This window comes from Alosa alosa, chromosome 1 (genome assembly GCF_017589495.1).
Source record: "Alosa alosa isolate M-15738 ecotype Scorff River chromosome 1, AALO_Geno_1.1, whole genome shotgun sequence".
Lineage (NCBI taxonomy): Eukaryota > Metazoa > Chordata > Actinopteri > Clupeiformes > Clupeidae > Alosa > Alosa alosa.
This window is the reverse complement of record NC_063189.1, coordinates 37,107,737-37,126,697: the sequence shown is the minus strand read 5'-3', so window position 1 is coordinate 37,126,697 and position 18,961 is coordinate 37,107,737. Positions and strand designations below refer to the sequence as shown.

The window sequence follows — 18,961 nt, the reverse complement described above, 5'->3', positions numbered from 1 at the left end:
GTTTGTTAGAATTATGATTCTGAATGTGCCAAACATATTCAACAAGATTATATTGACACATTATAATACATAGCAACCAATGACAGTAAGAGACGAACATAACCGGTAAAAACAAACACGTTGTGAATACATTCTAACGTTTGACGTCTGGCATCATATTGGGTAATGTTTCTTGTTCCCATATAGCTGCTGACAGACATTAAATGACAATGTGGTAACAACGTTGAGTGTTAAGCTATCATATTAGTTAACGTTACTACTAACGCTAAATTAGCAATAGCATATGTTCTGGCATATCTACTGTATCTATCTCACCTGTCTGTCTTGTATTTGTTTTTCTACTTCACCATCAATATTATATAATAACGTTAGCCTACATTTTCGATGAATCCAATTGACGTGCTGGGACCAAACGAAACGGAGCTTCCAAACTCAACCGCGAGCTGTAACATTGAGGTTAACGCTAGGCTAATTGTAACTTTATCGATATCTAGCAGCATAAGCCATTAAACACTAGCTAATCACATTCTGGTATGTTAAAATGAAAAGTAAATTAAGTTACCATAAGCACAAACGTACCTAGGACGTTACCGTTACCGCAATGTTACATCCATATTAGGCAATCATAGCTGCGAAGTGCATTAGTACCAACACAACACCATCACTAGATATTATCAACACTTGTGTTTTTGGCGAAGAGTAGATGCTAACGACAATGCAACATTAGCAAGCCTGGACTACGTTTATAGCTTTGCTTAGACAGTCATTTTTGACATTAATTGTCTAACAGGAAACTTATTGAAAACGATACCCAGGATAACAATGATTGCAACCGGTGATTTGAAGGGATCTCTGAGGAAACTAGAGGCCTGCCTGCGCTCAATGAAGTATCCACTAGATGTCAATTATGAAGGGTATGTACAAACAAATGTTACCCTCATTTTTCATTGTATTGGAAATTCTATGCATCACATGCTTTCTTGTCAAATTAGCATTCATATTTTTATACATGCCTTTTTTCACGATTTAAGGGTCCATGATCCCATTGTAGGCTATAATCGATATCTAAGGCAGGGGTGGGAAGGGATATTGATGTAATGCTTTGTTTGAAAATAAAAGGAGTGAACTTATAAGATAGACAACAGGAAAACAAAGAGAGAATTCGTCTGGACACTGTCAGTTCACTTGTGATTTCCAAGGGGGCATACAAGCAGTGAAATTCAACTTAATTGGGTACATTCAACTTGGGTACATGCCAAATCTTTAACAGCAAAGTACAAAAACACATACTTCTTCTAAATTAAGGATTTAAATGCATTTGTGTACTCAATTCCAAAGAAAATAGACCTACACATTTGTGTCTTTTAAAACTGAACAGTGTTACTAACCTGTTTTCTCATGTCTGTCATATTTTAAAGCCCATCCCATGATGTATATGCGGTTCTGATTGGTTCCTGGGTTTTTAGGGATTTTTGAAATCTGGTTGAAGGGTGTGATTGATCTGCAGAGCAGAGCAGATTCATCTGAGTTCATCCAGGCTAACCTAGTCTACACTTTCCTCTCAGTTTCAGAGTTCTAGGTGCTCAGGGATTACCCATGGTTCTTGTTAACAAAAGTAATTGAAGGAAAGTGTGAACACTAAAACTCAGATTATCACTTCACTAACCCATACATAGGCCTATCCACATCCAAACATAGATACGGAACACTCCAAACACCTGCTTTTTTGTGGAGTGTTTTTTTTTTTTATTATTTGATTTGATTTATTTTAGATTTGACAGAATAACATAAGAAGAACATAATCCAAAGGATAAGGCAAGTGCAAACACTTATTTCCAACATGGTCCTTGGTGTTAGGACAATTAACACATGACATAAGACCTATTGCAGGACAAGGACAATCATATTTCATACATTATACAAAATACCCAAAGTTGAGGAGCATTCTAAAATCAGAGAATCCCCGATCACATGAAATAATCTATCTACTTTAATTAAAACAATCTGTTACTCTATTCCATAAAAATGCCTTTACCTGATGTCTAAAAACCTCTCTGGTATTTAGAATTTTGAGGGAAAGTGACAGATTATTCCACAGTGTGATGCCTGTATAGAAAAAAGCACTTCTGGCTGCATTGTTGACTCTGGGCACTTTACAAGAACGGACACTGGCCCTAGTATTATGATTATGCTGTGTATGAACCATTTCTATATGAGTGTGTAAATATTTGGGAGCAGAGACAATTATGACATTAAACATATGATTCAACTTTAACTGCTCAGAAGTCCTACCCTTTTAAAAGCATCTCTACCAATGTGGGGGTGCATTTAATAGGTAGCAGGAATTTCAATTTACCGGTACACTTTGATAATATTTTGTCAGCATTAGGTGTACAGGTTAATGACTGCTCTAATGTTAACCCCAGATATGTGACACTTTTCTGAGACACTATTTCAGTGCCATTACAAGTGACCTTTAGTGCATTTGTTATAGACAACTTCCTTTTTGTTCCAAATAGAATGGACTCGGTTTTACCCAGATGTATAGAAAGCCTGTTGTCTATGAGCCACTTGCTAATACTATCTAATTCATTACCTAGAGTCTTCTCGATCTCACTGATATCACTCCGAGAGACCAGTAATGCAGAGTCGTCAGCATATAAAAGCAGCTATATATATATATATATATATATATATATATATATATATATATATATATATTTATATATATATATATATATATATATATATATATATTCCACTGTCAAATTCAACTAGTGTGTTAGCAACTAAAATATGATATTCATCGCTTTTCCAAAGTATGCTGCATTGGATTGCAGCATTTTTCAGTTCTGATGCAAATGACTAGTGAGACTAGAGTGCATTCGCCATGTTTTTTTCCATCAATATTGAAGAGAATACAACCAAATCAGCTCTCCTTGTCTATATTCAGTCAATGTACGCTACAAACAAACACATCAGATTCACCGCTTCTGAATCTGTTACCTACAAAGACATTGTTTCTAAACCTCACTGAACCCTGTAGAAATTATAGATATAGTCTTGCTATGTTACGGTTTCTGCTGCATAGGCCTTTTTGTTGCCCTTGCATGCCATGTCCCATGTGGAGTTGCATGTGTGCTCCGTATCATCACCAAAACCACAATGAATTACAAATGAAGATCACTGTCTGGAGATTTGGACGCTAGGGACAAAAGCAAGGTCCTCTAAGTCCTCTGTGCTCCTCAATCCATCACACAGTTCTTTCATAATACACACTCATATGCAGTCAAACTAAATATGAAGCGCACAGTGGGCAGTTGACTCAACAGCATGCCTTTGCTGACGGAGCCAAACATCTTGAATTGTGTAAACATTTCAGCGAGGGCCCCAGCAGCACTCCTTTGTCCCACATGTGCGTTTGAAGTCGGGTTAGAAGAGGGCTGGCCTCAGCCCCCTCCAGCGCAGTAATGTTTTGTAAACAGGCTTTACGTTAACCAGTGCAGGTCCCCTGGTAGGGCTCCAGTTGAAGACATCAGATGCTGTGTGCGCTCTGATCTGAGGAGCAAAGGAAAATGCATCAAACAACTGCACACAGCCATAGAGAGCCGAGACGCATTTGCCATAAATCTGCTGAAGATGATCCAGAGAGATGACTTAATTTGTCGGCCTCACGGCATGCACGGCACGTCAATCAGACGGTGCTGCTTTCCGTCTCCTGCCCCACTGTTCTCCCCCGAGTCTTTAGCACACTGTGTGTGTGTGTTGTTTGCACGCAAGTCACATCACTGTTTAAGCCAGAAAGCCTTCCCTGAACAAAAATAATGTTGTCTTCTTTACTTGTTTATGTTTACTGTCTATAAGGAAAGCAGATGTGATGACCGTTCTCTGTTGACAGGTTGGCCCGTGGTGACCCTGCCTGTTGTTTGCCCATTGTAAGCCATGCACTTGTTTCCTACTCACCGTATCTGGCAGAGCATCTCATGGGATTCTCAGTGGAGCTCACTGGAGCCACTGACCTGCGGTTTGTGGAGAGTGTGTATAAGGTAAATCAGCTGTGTGTACGGTCTGAAAAGAAAACGGCATAGAGCTTCAGGTGTTTTTTTTTTTTTTTTTCTCTGTTCTGTGTGTTTTTCTCATTTGCAAGCATGCTTTATTCATTTGAAGAATATTACCCTGGTCTTGCTGGCACTGAAAAAGACGAGAGATTCCTTCTGCACAGCTTTCATAAAAATGTGGTGTGACACGATCAATCTCCCCCTCCTGTTTATTGCTTGGCACTGTCAAAAACTCTTGCCTTTATTTCTTAATGCACCTCTTCCATTAAGATTCTCTTTCTAGTCCCTTCTTTTACTTCTCCCTTTCCCCCTTCCTCCATGTTGGCAAGCATGTGCTTCATCATGTCTAGTACTCTCTATGAGCTCTCCAGGGACTGAGGCTCCTAGGCCATAGATGCCTTGCCTCTTGTGGTCTCGTATGTTTCTGCAAATAAGAAGCAGGGACGTCCCGTCCCCTCCCACAAAAAAATAAGTAAATAAATAATTTAAAAAATGGCAGGGACTCCCTTTCGGTCCACCTCTAACCATTCTAATGCTTCAATATGGCAAAGTGCTTCCAGTTGTGCTGCTTCCACGTTAGGGAAGGGGTGGCTGGGCTGGGTGCATTCATGTTCGGGGCCTGTTTTTCTCAGCACGGGTCCTGTAAGGTCGGCTCTCGCCCCTGTGTCATCTTGGTTCACCCAACTTATCTTCAAAATAGGCTAAAGCCATTGAAGACATAGATGTAATTATGACTTGAATAGCAGCCAGTCAGTAAAAGTTAATATCAGGGTGCACACTTAAGGCTTATTCACTCTTTAAGCATGGGCTCATACACGCCACAACCATCTTGTTTTTCGGGTGTTTCTGATGAGGCAAGTTTCATGTGCTTGTGTAAATGTGAACGTTTTCTTTTGGCAAGGATATTGGCCTTTTTTTTATTAGTACTGTTAATGTTAATTGATGCTGTTCATGGGAACCTTTTATGTGTAGTGTATTTTTAGCAAAAGTTCCCCTGGCTCTCAGTGTTCTGACCTGCACAGCTCTTAGTTCCCAGAGGGAGCTGGTGCTCTGCACATGTGCTGCTCTCCTCTCCTCACATCCCATATACATTTTCAATGCACTCTTTTCTCCCACGCACACAACCACACACGTGTGCTCACTTTTTCAACCAGCACTCACCCTTAAGTCCTTGAGTAATTGCCATTTTAGACCCACATTTCCTGTGGTGGTGGAGAAGAAAGGGAAGATGCGAAGTGAGAGTTTTGGGAAAAAAAGCAAAAAGAGGAGCCTTCATGTGGGTCCAAGTCCTCATCTCAGATCATCCCTCAGTGTTTAGCTGGAAAGCAGGAGCCATTCAAATTCATTTTCAAACCACATGACCTTTGACCATGGACCAACTTTCAGTCCAGAACTGTTGAGCAGAATTTATTTAAGTATTTTTTTTGCCATATGTTTGTGAAAGAGGCTCAGCACTTTACCTTCCATTTCCCAAAAGATATGGGGACAGTTTTTGCAGCATAATTTAAAAAATAATAATTACTTATATAATTCAAGTATTTTGTTGTTTTTCACTCTTTGAGAAAGTCCAGTAGTAATATCTGAGCAGAGCCCATATGCTCGTGATATCATATCACTGCCTTTCTCTGAATGGGGGGGGGGTTTGAATTCGGTCAGGTTTGGGTGAAGTGCGGTTGGCACACCAGGGTGTTCTTCACTGCGGACCTGTGCATTTGCTCTAAATTAGAGTCTGTGTAACAGGAAAGCAGCAGTTAGCAGCGGATATCATACCTTTCCATCGCACGCCGCACGGCCCACAGCTGGAAGCCGGCCACAACTCTGAGTAACTCATGGATTGTTTCTATTAAATTCTTTCCTGCGATTACGCTGCATCGCACATTTGCTCAACTGCACTTCAAGGCTACATGCCAATGTTGTGAATGCAGAGCTTGAGGATAGTATGGTTTGTCACATTTACTGTGTCATATGTGCCTGTGTGTTCATGCACACTTTCTTATGTGAGAGTAAATTATTGTCAGCAATGTGGTTGTGAGGGAGTGCTTTGCTTGTATTTGCATGTTCCAAAAGCTGCAGTCATCCTAGACAGAGGGGCTCAGTGTCTGCCCACTAACGGAGACTGTCTTTTGACCTCAGGTTCTGCGGGACCTCTTCAGCTACAAGCCTCGCTTGACCAAGCAACAGTTTCTGCAGTTCGGCTTTGCTGAGAGGAAAGTCAGCCTCGTGTGTGACATCATCAACTTTGCCATCCAGAAGCACAAAGAGCTCGCCAAGGCCCACAAGGTACGACGGATAGCTCACACATCAACACAACGCATAACCACAGAGCCAGCCAGCTGTGAATAAAATCACTCTGTGTGATCTGGTTAATCGGACCAGCGAGAGAGAATTATTAAAAACAGTATATGTGGTGCACATGGTCTGATTGATCCCATTTGGCTCAGATTGGAGCAGTGCCTAGATGCGATTTTTGAAAAGAAAGTGTGCTCGTCCCAAGACTCACTCGAGCCAGGAATAAACTATCCACTCTTCTCCTCCATGTTTGTGGCAGCCAGCCAACATTCCTCCCAGGAGGGTGCGTTTTCGTTCCTTCCCCCCTGAGGAGTATGGAACCAGAGATCCCTCTCCCTCCCAGATCTCCCAGATCTCCCAGCACCAGCACGTGGCCCCAGTGGTAAGTCCTCACGTCTGGCCCAAGAGCGGCGCTCCGCTCTGCTGCCCCAACGGCTCTCCGTCACCAGAGACGCACACCCACACTGCCCGTGCTCCTCCACCCATACACACAGTTTGATTTACACTGTCGAGGGCGTCAGGTGGGAATAACGGCAGGGGCCACACTTGGGTCACAGGAAGTGCTTTGCTGAAGTGTAACACAGCGCTCTGTGACAGTGTTCCACTGCTTCATTCTTAATGGCTACCTCAGGAGGGGAAGGTGTCCATCTTAATGTGGAAACACGTGCAGGCAGCACCCTTTGGACAGATGGTGGGGGTGCATTATCAGATTAACCCATGCAAGCTCTTGCGACCCACTCTGCAGGCGGCCCATGGTAGACCACTGGTGGAGAGGCACATGGGCAGCGTCACCCCCAGCGTCCTCTTCAGCCTGTCCTCAGACGACCAGGAGCCGCCAGAGGAGCTGATGGGGAGCGAGGAGGAGGAGGAGGAGCTGCAGGAGGCTGAAGAAGAGAGCCCTGGAACAGAGTCTCCCCCAGTTATAGTGAGAACTCCCCGTCCATCTTTCCCTCTTCACAGTGCAAGGCAATGTGCCATTGTTTTTGATATTTGATATGGTTGTCACCTATTTGTCACCAATTTCTAAGAATTGACATATTTGTTACCTTTAGTATCTGCTGGGACTCCCAAGTAGGCATGTGGGTACTCCATTGTGTGTGCTTGTCCTGTGCAGCCCCCCTGCGTGGAGGCGCGGCTACAGGCCATGGAGGCCCAGCTGCAGCGCTGTGAGCAGCGCCTGGGCCAGCTGGTCGTGCTGGAGGGCCGTGTGCAGGCCCTGGAGCGCTCCATGGCCGGGAAGATGGTGCTGGAGCAGGGCCACTGGGAGAACCTGGAGAGCCGCGTGCTGCTGCTGGAGACCAGTCTGGCCCTCAGTCAGACCCAGGTGCTGCTGCCGCACACACACACACACACACACACACACCTACACACACATGCTGCTGCTTCCGCTGCTGCTGGGGGCTGCTGCTTCATGTCCCTCCGTCTGTCTCCGTCAACACACCATTTGGGACACTTCAGAGCTTTTGCTCTTAGACACTGGGTATCGTAAAAGCACTAATTTCCACCCCTTTTGTTTGAAAATGTGAAAACAAAAATGCTTTTTAATACTTCAAAATAACATTTGATAAATGAACCTTACATTTTTCAGTAGCCATAGGTGTGTAGATTTGTCTGGTTTGGACAGGAACATTTATTGCCTTAAAAATCCGATTTCGTTTACCGTGCTCAGAGTTTGGTGCTGGGCTGGTGGGTGGCCTATTTCCGCCCACTCACTCGGCACTTCAACGGTTAGACCGAGAATTCTCGTCGCAAAATCAAAATTCTACTGGAGCTCCAAGCGGATTTGTACACGCAGCCTTACAACACTGTTTACAGCTCTTTGAGTCACGATAAAATGTCATTTTTGGTTCATAGCTAATCTAGATACACTTATGGTGTGGTTGCTTGGGTTTCTTCAATGAACTTGCTAATGAACTTATAGACAGAGTTCTACAGCTATTTTATCATTAGATTGTTACAGCAAAACAAGTGCCGCGGTGATGCTCAACACCCCCCCCCTTACCCAGGTCAATGAAGCACTACAGAGAGAGATTGTTGTAGCTGCCTGAGAAGATTATTTTTGGACTAGAGAGAGGAAGCAAGTTTTAACGCCTTATCTTTTGTGCATGTGCGTACGTGTGTGTGTGTTTTTCTCAGAGGAGCCCGGTGATAATAGATATTGTGAAAGTGCCAAGCCTGGATGAGCTTTCAGAACCCAAAGTCACTCGTAAGTCACTTCACTGAATCACTCTAGCCACCAGTTGTGCTGCAAGCATGTTGAAAGCATACGTAGAGCAACGTCCTGTGTTCTGTCCTGTGTCAGTGGAAGAGGAGGAGGAGGCCAGAGAAAGAGCTGAGGTGGCGTCTCCCAGCCCTCCTCACTCACCCAACATGGCCACACACCCAGCAGCTGGCTCCCCACCGCCACACTCTCAGGTAGACCCCATCTCCCTTCTCTCTCTCTCTCTCTCTCTCTCTCTCTCTCTCTCTCTCTCTCTCTCTCTCTCTCTCTCTCTCTCTCTCTCTCTCTCTCTCCTCCCTCTCTCTCTCTCTCTCCCCCTCTTGTTGCTGGACACTTTCAGGTCTCAGACAGCAGGGGGCAGTGGATGGCAGTAACCTCTCCATTTTACATGACTGCACAGCCCTGTCCATGATTTGTGTGTAAGGACAGACCTGAGCCCAGTCATAGATGTGATAAATATGTTGGATAGATTTGATTTTCAGGAAAGTATTTCTCTCTCTCTCTCTCTCTCTCTCTCTCTCTCTCTCTCTCTCTCTCTCTCTCTCTCTCTCTCTCTCACTCTATAGGAGAGTATTAAAGAACGACTGGAAAGGATAGCTAATATGTAAGTACAGTCAAATTCATTGCAGCTTTTGTGTCATCATTTTAGAGCCAATAATTGCGTTTACATGCACTTCAGTATCTCGTTTATGATCGGGATTTTGAAGTATCCAGGTTTTGCATTTGCATGTGTAAACATCATATCCTGGTTTCAGAACCCCGAATAAGCCCGTATCCTGGTTTTGAGTAACCTGGTTATGCTAGCTGGAGCACTCCGAAAGAACCCAGGATACTTTTCTATGTACAGCTTATCCCGGTTTCTCATGCATTAGAAGTAGCCTGACGAGCCAGACCCACATTAAAATGTAGGGTCTGGGGACTCACCACTTCACTTTGGGGAGCCGTGGCCCACTGGTTAGCACTCTGGACTTGTAACCGGAGGGTTGACGGTTCGAGCCCCGACCAGTGGGCCGCGGCTGAAGTGCCCTTGAGCAAGGCACCTAACCCCTCACTGCTCCCCGAGCGCCGCCATTGTAGCAGGCAGCTCACTGCGCGGGGATTAGTGTGTGTTTCACCTCACTGTGTGTTCACTGTGTGCTGTTTGTGTTTCACTAATTTACCGATTGGGTTAAATGCAGAGACCAAATTTCCCTCACGGGATAAAAAAAAGTATATATATACCATTGGCAGTCCTCAGTCCAAGGGGAGGGATAATCGGTTGTCTTTCAAATTCCCTCTGCACGCAATAGGACCGCGCTACAACTCATGAGTCCCATGTGTTTTCCCACCAGCGGAGCTAGTTGGCTAGTTCAAACTTTTGCCAACTTAAAATAAGCTTAACTCGTGTCACGCTCTTCGCCAACAGCAACACAGGTGCAGCTGTGGCCTACTGGTTAGCACTTCGGACTTGTAACCGGAAGGTTGCCGGTTCGAACCCCGACCAGTGGGCACAGCTGACGTGCCCTTGAGCAAGGCACCTAACCCCTCACTGCTCCCCGAGCACCGCTGTTGTTGCAGGCAGCTCACTGCGCCGGGATTAGTGTGTGCTTCACCTCACTGTGTGTTCACTGTGTGCTGAGTGTGTTTCACTAATTCACGGATTGGGATAAATGCAGAGACCAAATTTCCCTCACGGGATCAAAAGAGTATACTTATACTTATACATCCATCTTCTTTGTTTTCAAGTAGCTGGGAATTCAAGCCGAACCGTTGCAACTCTGCCATCAATCATTATGTTAAGCTCGCCTAACGTCTATATACGCGATGTGATTGGCCCTATCGAAGTTTAATTTTTCCAGCTCGCAAGCCAACGGAGAGTTGCTAGACTAGCCCGGGCAGCAAATTACATTTGCTACCGCTAGAGTGCGTCTAGATTTCTAGGCCACATTAGAAGGATAATGTGTGCTAATGTGTGCTAATAGAACTTTATTGTTGGTAACCAGGATACTAGTATTCATCATGTATACAGGGATATTAATAACTGGGGTTCTCTGTGTTTATGTAAACACCATATCCTGAATAGGATCAAAATCAGGATATGAGAACAAAAATCACTTCATGAGAACAAAAAGGGTTGAAAAAATTCCTTTCTTTCTTTCTTTCTTTCTTCATTTCTTTCTCTATTTCTCTCCTTTTTATAGGATGAAAGACACCACCAGCCTTTTGCGAAGTGTAGAACCATCAACATAGTCTGACTTGATATTTTCTTTTAGTGTTTTCATGATCATGACATTTCACTTTGCCACTATACTGTGCCTTTTAATTTGTTTTTTGAGCATCTTGCACTGAATATATTCTCTGTGGTTTGTTTCTGTAGTGTTTAGCTAATAACATTTTAAGCAACATGCTTTCTATCACTCATTGTTGCCAAACATAAAATCCCCATAATGGCCTCTAGAGGTCACTATGACCCAACTGTATTGGACCGTAGATAGATCCATGCTCCCTGCTGCTTTTCCTGAGTAGTGGAGTTATTTCCTGTTGAAGCCATGTGTGCACCTGGGTACAAATTGACAGCGTAATTTATTTCCTGAATAAAAGTGTCCTATTCATACTAATCTGAGGTTGGCGTGAAAATGTTAAGACCTTAATTATTACTGTTTGCATGTGTTGTCTTTAAGTATGGTCTTGTGTGTGTTTACGCACGCACAGTCATATTATGAGATGCGTGCCTCTTGATGATGAGTCACATTCGTGTCTTTAAAACACAACAGCCATGCGTCATTAGCTCTGTAAGGTGCTACGTTTGGCATGCAAGCTCTGGAATGATGACCTCTTTAAGTCCCAGATGTGTCCCAGAGGCTGGGGCGTGGCCCGGGCCAGATCAGGCCCTTTCAAAAGGCTGCGTGATACGCTGCAATGTACTCCGACAACATTGAGCAGGTTCAGCAGGATACACAGTGCTCTGCATATCAGCATCAGCAACATTAACAGTAAACCTCACCCATCAACAGATCCACCCTGATGAATCTGAATTGAGGTGTAACTTCACTCACAGGTTTAGGTGGACCACATGCGTGCCAACTAACTATGTGAGCTATGTTGAATCATGTGTGTCAATATTTGTCAACATCAGGGCACATTCACTACTTTATATAATCTGTGGCACAGTGCCTACGTGTTTCTTTGTTTTTCTTTAATGGAGTGTCTAAGCCAAATGAACATTTAAAAGGCATTTAGGCGCTATATCCCAGTTAATGTAGCCTAGTAGGTGTAAGGAGAAAGGAGCAAAGGGAGAAGTGGCACGATCTCAAATTGACAGCTGTGTTTGTGTCCACCTCCTCTCCTAACAAATGTAGCACCCAACACACCCAACATGCACCTCCCTCATCCCCTCCTCTCTACTTCCTTCTACATCCTTCTTCTACCACAATATCCTTCAACCACACTTTGACGACCACAACCACACACTTAAACATCTGCACTCATCTTCTGGTAGTAGTATTTGTTGTAGTAGTATTTATTGTTACCTAAGGTCTCCTTTGCAATGCAGCTTGAATGCTATTCCTCATTTTGTAAGTTGCTTTGGATAAAAGTGTCTGCTAAATTAACACATGTAATGTAAATAAGTGATGGGTGTGCGACAGTCAAGCTAATTATGGGTAGTACCCAAGTTACAACCATCCGACTCGCATAAGCAAAGTTGCAAGCCATTGACATGGTATTTTTAACAAATAGTATAATTAAATATTTTTTTAAGTTGCAAGCCAGTAGCCACATTTACATGGACAGTTTTTTTTGTCATGCCGATTAAACTATTCCGAATTAAAAATGTGTGCCGTCTGTGGTACGGTCCATCCGATCAGGTGCTCTCAAACACTAGAATATTTGATCGGAATAGCTGTTGCCTACTTTTCCTTGAGAAGATACAGCAGTCAATTCGAAGGACTGTATGCATGGGTGTTCATTCAGAATAGGACCGGACTACACCACCTCTTTCATTCCAATTAAAATTCTGATCGGATCAGGAATTTTCATTCCTATTAAAGTGTTTTTTATGACTATTTTCATTCTGATTGAGCCGTTATTCCGTTTATAATTGGAATAGAAGTGTCCATGTAAACGTGGCTATTGACATGGTATTTTTAACGAATAGTAAGATTAAACATTTTTAGTTAGGAGATTCATTCCTGTGGATGAATAGAGCAGAGATATTACTTTTTATCTGTAAGTATAACTGTAAGTGTTTTTACAGATGCAGATAATAATAATAATAATAATAATAAAAAAAACTGTAAAGAAATCAAGGGGGCCTCCAAATAATCAATGATAAAACAAAAGAATTGAGGCATTCTTGTATAAAGTTAAAACACCTCAATTAGCATGTAGTCAGTCAGTGTTTCATTAAAAAAAAAACTGTTCCAAAATGTAGTTGAAAGCACCTAGGCCCCCTGCAAATCAGGAAAACCCTGAACCCATGACATTCAGATGCTATAATGAAACATAATCGCTGCTGTTGGATGGAAACCTCATATCTCCAAATGTGTTGTTTTTTTATTATTATTATTTGGTGACACAATGTTGGATTATTTAAATGTTTTTTTTATTTTTATTTCCTACAAATGAATGGATTTGCACTCTTAAAATGAACATGTTGTCCATATCTGGACTCAGAAATGTGTTAAAAAAGACATCAACACTTGTTGTTTTCAATGCAAGTTGTGTTATTTTCAACACATATTGTGTAATACATAAAAAGGAAACACAAACTGTCTCTATCTGGACACAGATGCATTAAAATCAACGCAAGTTGTGTTGTTTTCATCACATTTGTTTTAAGAGTGTGGAGATACGAGGTTTCCACCACACAACAGTGAAATCTAAATCTAAAAGACAAAAGGCGCTGGGAAAGATGAAGCCTCTTGTATTGCAGAATGTAGGTTGTGATGACAGGCCGGGACCCCAGCCAGTGGGGACGTGCTGGAGAGTGCACTCTGGGATATGTGTGAAAGTGAGGACAAGCTGGACTCACTCAGGCGTTTGTTGTGTTGTGTTGTGTTGTGCTTGGCCTAAGACAGGCGAGGGTGGAGGCGATTCATCAATGGCCTATGATCCGAAAGGAATACAAAGGCATAAAGAAAGAAAGAAAAAAAGTTGTGTTGTGCTTGGCTGCAAGTGCTCATAGTTGAGATGGATACTGGGAAAGCTGGAGTTTCAGCAGAGGCGGATTACGTTGTGTGTGTGTGTTTGTATCCCACTCAAAAATAGGCACAGGACACAACATTCTAGTTACTCACACACACACACACACCACCCCTAATCAGAAGAACTTGACCAGTGGCCCATAGAGATGATGAGGAAAAAGAGTGCCCTTCTCCCACCCACAGAGCAGTAGCAGCACTGGCTCTATGTGAGCGGCTGAAGCCAGATGTGGCTAAGTCCACTAAAGACCTTAATCGCCTGTGCTGGATTTGGTGTGTTTCTTCAACATGGTTTGATACTCTAGAGCTCCTCTGCTGTTGTCCTCTGTTGACTTGTGTGAGTATATGTGTGTGTGTTTTCAATTAGTGGCCCAGTGGGTGCTTGTTAGCCGAGTGATTGTTTCATAAAGCTGACAAAGTAATATACTGACAATTCACATCCACCTTGAGTTGTGCCTGCAGTATCTCATAACAGAGAAGGAAATCTTACAATTGATCTCAGTAAAGGTTGGAATTGCTACAGAGGTGACCCTATACAATAATGATGTTTGGTCCATAATACAGTATAACTGTGATCCTTTGCATTTTATGATCTAAAGATTATTGTTGCGCAGTAGTGCAGTACATACATATTTATTTCTACTGTACTGTACATGCCGAGTCTCTGCCGCCATCTTGGCCCAGTAAAATTCTCAACTTTGACTTCCTTTCCTGTTTTCAGTCTAATACAAGAGAAGAGCAATGTTGTGTAGCATATCATCGACTTCAGAAGAAATGTTGTCCATATCCGTGTCAAAATAACTTGTGTAGTATTGTATCATAATATGAATAGATAGAATAGATACATAATACATTCATTGGTGTCACATGGATGCACATTGATAAAATATATTGCTAAAAAATAACTACATTGTATTGATGTATTGATTCTCTACCACTTCTACCTATCAACGTAATGTGATCTGCTCACGCATGTGAAAAACTTGATCTCCCATCAATTCTCATTGACTGAAGGGAGAGTGAGGGGACTGTGCATGTGGTTATCTCTCATTGATTCTCATTTGCTGCCACCAGACTGGAGTCTCTTTTTCTTTAAGCTTAATTCATTAGCCATTTTAATCTACTGGCTTATTGACTTGGATTTGGTCTGAGTGCTGCTGCCATGGTTAGAAGCTCACTCCACACTTAGTTCATTGGATGTGGCCTGCAAGAAGCCAGCCACAATTGATTTATGGTCCCTCAGCAACCTCCCTCATGGTTTCTTTGCTATTGTGAGTGGTCAAGCACATTCTCAGACTACACACTTTTGAGCTTCGTTCGCATATTGTGATTAAGCTGTGGCTTACTTTGTCGCTATATATAGTTATCCATTAGCTAAATCAAGTTGTTTAATGACTCAGTATCCACCAGCCATGGTCTGGTTTAGCATTCTGCTTGCAGGCACAGTGGAGCTACCCAACCTCTTGTCATCGTTTTCCCTGCCTTATGATTCATGCTGCAATTTGTATGTGTTGTACTAACAGCTTGCTTCAGGGTAGCGCATGGGAACTGAGAGACAGGTAGCCTTAATGATAACAATAACCAGCTATGAGACAGGAAAAAGAGCAAGTGCTGGAGCAGCCCTGCATACGAGTGATTAGCACTCTTTAATTAGCTGTAGAACACATGGCTCTGTCATTCCCTGTCATCTCCATCGGCAGGTCCATTTTTCATAATCCAGAGAGAGAGAGCAAAAAACAACAGACACAGCTGAATAAAAGCCAATTGGTCTCTGGATTATGTGAGTTCTCAGTCTCTGTGCGAATGTAGCAGTGTAACTACACATGGACATTTTTTTGTTATTTGTTTGTGTATTTTTACTGTATCTGCATGTGTTTACACAAATACCCAATCAGTCTTGCTCACACAGCCACACAGAGCCACACACACACACCTATAGCTCGTTTCCTCTCTGCATCATGCAGGCATAATTTTCAACTTCATTAGCTGTATCTCAAGCATGCTGCTGACCCCTTTGCCTTCCTGATTGGTTGGTCCCAGGCTAGAGCCACACTTGGCTAATTGGAGCAATCAGTCATGGTAATTAGTGTGCGTGCGTGCATGTGTGTGTCTGTGTGTGTATATGATTTTTGTAAGGTTGGGAAATGACCAAATAAGACACTGATGAGAATGACTAAACCCTTTACCCTTTATTGAAGCTATGAGTTGAAGCCATTGCTGATGTTTCTCTTTAATATACCTTTCTCTCTTGGCACAGTCCTGTCCATCCATTTATTTGTGTTAGCATCAGCATTCATGAATGTGGGAAAAAATATGTCCTTTCTAAAAAAATGTAAAAAAAGTATAATTTTAGTTCATTTTAAGTTTAATTAAGTATTTACACTTCCCCAACTGAGTTATATAGAAGCCATAGGATGTAAACCTTTTACTTCGAACTTCTTGTCGTGTTGCCAGTATTTCAATTAAGTTGTGTGCATTTTCTCTCATTGTTATGTTCCGAAAAGAATTTCCTCTGGGTGTCTTGATTGCACATCTACTCGTTCTTCCTCAAGTTTGTTTTCATTGCCAATAGGAGCCACGTTGTTATCTTTGGTCAAGGGCCAAGTCTCATTTCATGCCAATCAAAACAGTTTTCACAAGCCTATGGGAAGTCCTACAATAACATCGTATCACTGGAAATGAGCACATATGCAAGCGTGGAGGTAGGGGTGTGGATTTTTGGGGGCAGCCGTCGTGGGGTAAAACAAACACGGCCTTCTTACAGGGACTCTACTTTGGTCTGGTCTAGGGAACTTGCAGCACTCAATGTGCTGAGTGAATGGGGAACCCACAGAGAATCCACACATTCTTTACCCTCACCCATAGAACCCACACATTATTCTTTACCCTCACCCATAGTTTCTGCCATTACAGGGGTTGTCCCTTCATTATTAGACATTTTTATATGTAGTGTTAGAACAGAGCAAGTCTAAATAGACCACTAAAGAAAGTCTGAAAAGGCCACCCTTAATTATTATTGGACATTTTTATAAAGAGTTTGAACAGACTGAAAATAGACTACCAGTATCCTAAAAATTAGGTAGACAATTCATAAGTAGAGTTTGGACAGAGGACGTTAAAACAGATCACCCCAAAGTATTATCTGCTAATCAGTGTAAAACCACCATCTGGTAGACATCCTTCCCTTAGTCATTTGTGTGGCTTTTCTGTTTTGTGTTTTCTGAAGCGTTTGTCAATATTTGACTACAGATATTGCTGTAAGTTGTTTGTCTAAAGAATGACTAAAACAGTTGGAATGTTCCATGATTCTCTAGTGGCAAGATCTTTGCTACTTCCACCCAAATTGCATAAAGCGTGAAATTAGTACACACAAATCTGAGTTCAGTGACCCAGCAAAAGGCAATGTTGAGTTCACATAGTCTGATTAAGGACGTTAGAGAAGAATAAGAGGCCGTCCAAGGCCTATCGGGCCAAGCACACATTTACTAAGAAACCCAGAGGCCCCACAAACCCTGCTCTCCCTGTTTACATTGAAGATATCCCAAATGCTGAAGGCTGGAGCTGGCCAGAGAATGGAACATTGTGTTCGCTTTTCCCACCATAGTTTGCAAAGAATATATGAACTAAACACCTCGTGCTTATCTTACATTTTTGGACTGCCATTCCACCAACAATGACTGGCGTTTTTGAGGGCTTCCTGTGGACGAGGACCAATTAGAGGGAGAACTTACCCAGTTCACTGAGATGTCTTAGTGAACATCTGGACATTTCTAAGGCGGGCGAGAATGAATTCCATCCACCCTTGTTTATTCTTCAAGGAAAAATTAGGTCAGTGAAGTTCCGTCAGATGCATTTGGTAGCTTGCAATGATATACCTCATGGTAAACATCAATAGCAGTCAATTGCTAAAGTGTCATTATTTCACTGTGAGGTCTATTCAGGTCATTGTGCAGCTTAAGATATTTTATGATGGATTTTCACTGGTTACCTGTGCTGTCTACCTGTGGTCATATTTGCCAGTGAAGGCTGAGGGGAATAGGCAGAGTTAGGGTGGGACTGAAAAATGATTGCAGGTCGGATTCGAGTCCCCATGGACACTTGCAGCCAAACGTGATGCAGACACTGCAGTCACTTGCACCACAGCTCTCCTGCCAGTTGGTATCTTTTCGTTGGATATAATGTGGCGTGTGTGTCTGTCTATGTTACAGATAATAAGGATCTTATTTTTCAGTCTTAGTCACGGCATGGATGAATTAAGAAGTGTTCAGCTGATGTCTCCACATGCACAAGCTTGTGTGTGTGTGTTGCATATTGCACATTTCAAATGGGCCTGTTCTTTTGACCGTGTGTTTTGCATGTTAAAAGCTCTATGCCCTTCTCATAGCATAATCAGTGGCACTCGCAGCTGAGTAGTTTATCAGTGGTCATCTGAGCCACTGGCTCCCTGCCATAGCGCTTGTTTTCATCAACATCACCAAGTGCCAAATCCGCACAGTACACCATTTACAGTCAGCGCCCCAAGGAAACTCTGCAGCATTTATTTAAAGGCATTTACAGAATGAGACAGTCATGCTCTTTTTATTGCATGTCTATCATACAAGCGTGCCAATACATGCTTAGCTCACATTTGAGTTGTGAAAAAAGCCTACCCCATCTCGTCGCGGCTGAACGGTGAATACTGGCATTGGTAGGAACTCAAGGCCAAATGACGAGACGCATTTTGGGCAATTAATTTGTATGCAGGTCTGTGTGGGGATCACTAGGTGGCTCTGTTTTCCTCTCTATGCATGACTTCTACCAGTCGTCTTTTACTGTGTGCCACTCTTATGAACGTGTCAACAGTGGGACATTGTGTAAAAAAACAAATAGATGGGTTGATAGGGCTGTTTAGGAAACAACAGTCCTTAATAATCAATGTGGTCCATCACTTTTCAATGTTGATATTTTGAGTTAGGAAGACTTACAGGTGTCTGCATATTCTCATCGACACGTCAGTTTAATCCACAGCCTCAATTAAAATATTTACAGCAACTCAAGAATACATAGCATAGCATAAGCACCTGATGTTAGGTATGTTTATGTTTGATTTTAACATATGAAATGATATGAAATGATTTAACATAACATATTTAACATGTGAAATGATAAACAAGGTGTATTCTGGTTATGATTTTCTGGCATTGTGGTTTAGGTTTGTGGTTCAGAACTCTCTG

The 18,961-nt window shown here is 42.5% G+C and overlaps 1 protein-coding gene across 1 annotated transcript; it reads left to right on the top strand.

Moving 5' to 3' along the window:
• The first annotated feature begins 80 nt into the window (after window positions 1-80).
• cep44 (centrosomal protein 44) lies at window positions 81-11,165 on the top strand. The gene is made up of 11 exons (XM_048242640.1): window positions 81-162; window positions 791-914; window positions 3,899-4,046; window positions 6,192-6,338; window positions 6,607-6,729; window positions 7,093-7,272; window positions 7,462-7,671; window positions 8,484-8,553; window positions 8,650-8,762; window positions 9,135-9,172; window positions 10,749-11,165. Exons 2-11 carry the CDS (start codon window positions 823-825, stop codon window positions 10,795-10,797), a joined length of 1,170 nt encoding a protein of 389 aa, XP_048098597.1. The 5' UTR covers window positions 81-162; window positions 791-822; the 3' UTR covers window positions 10,798-11,165.
• The last annotated feature ends 7,796 nt before the right edge of the window (window positions 11,166-18,961 follow it).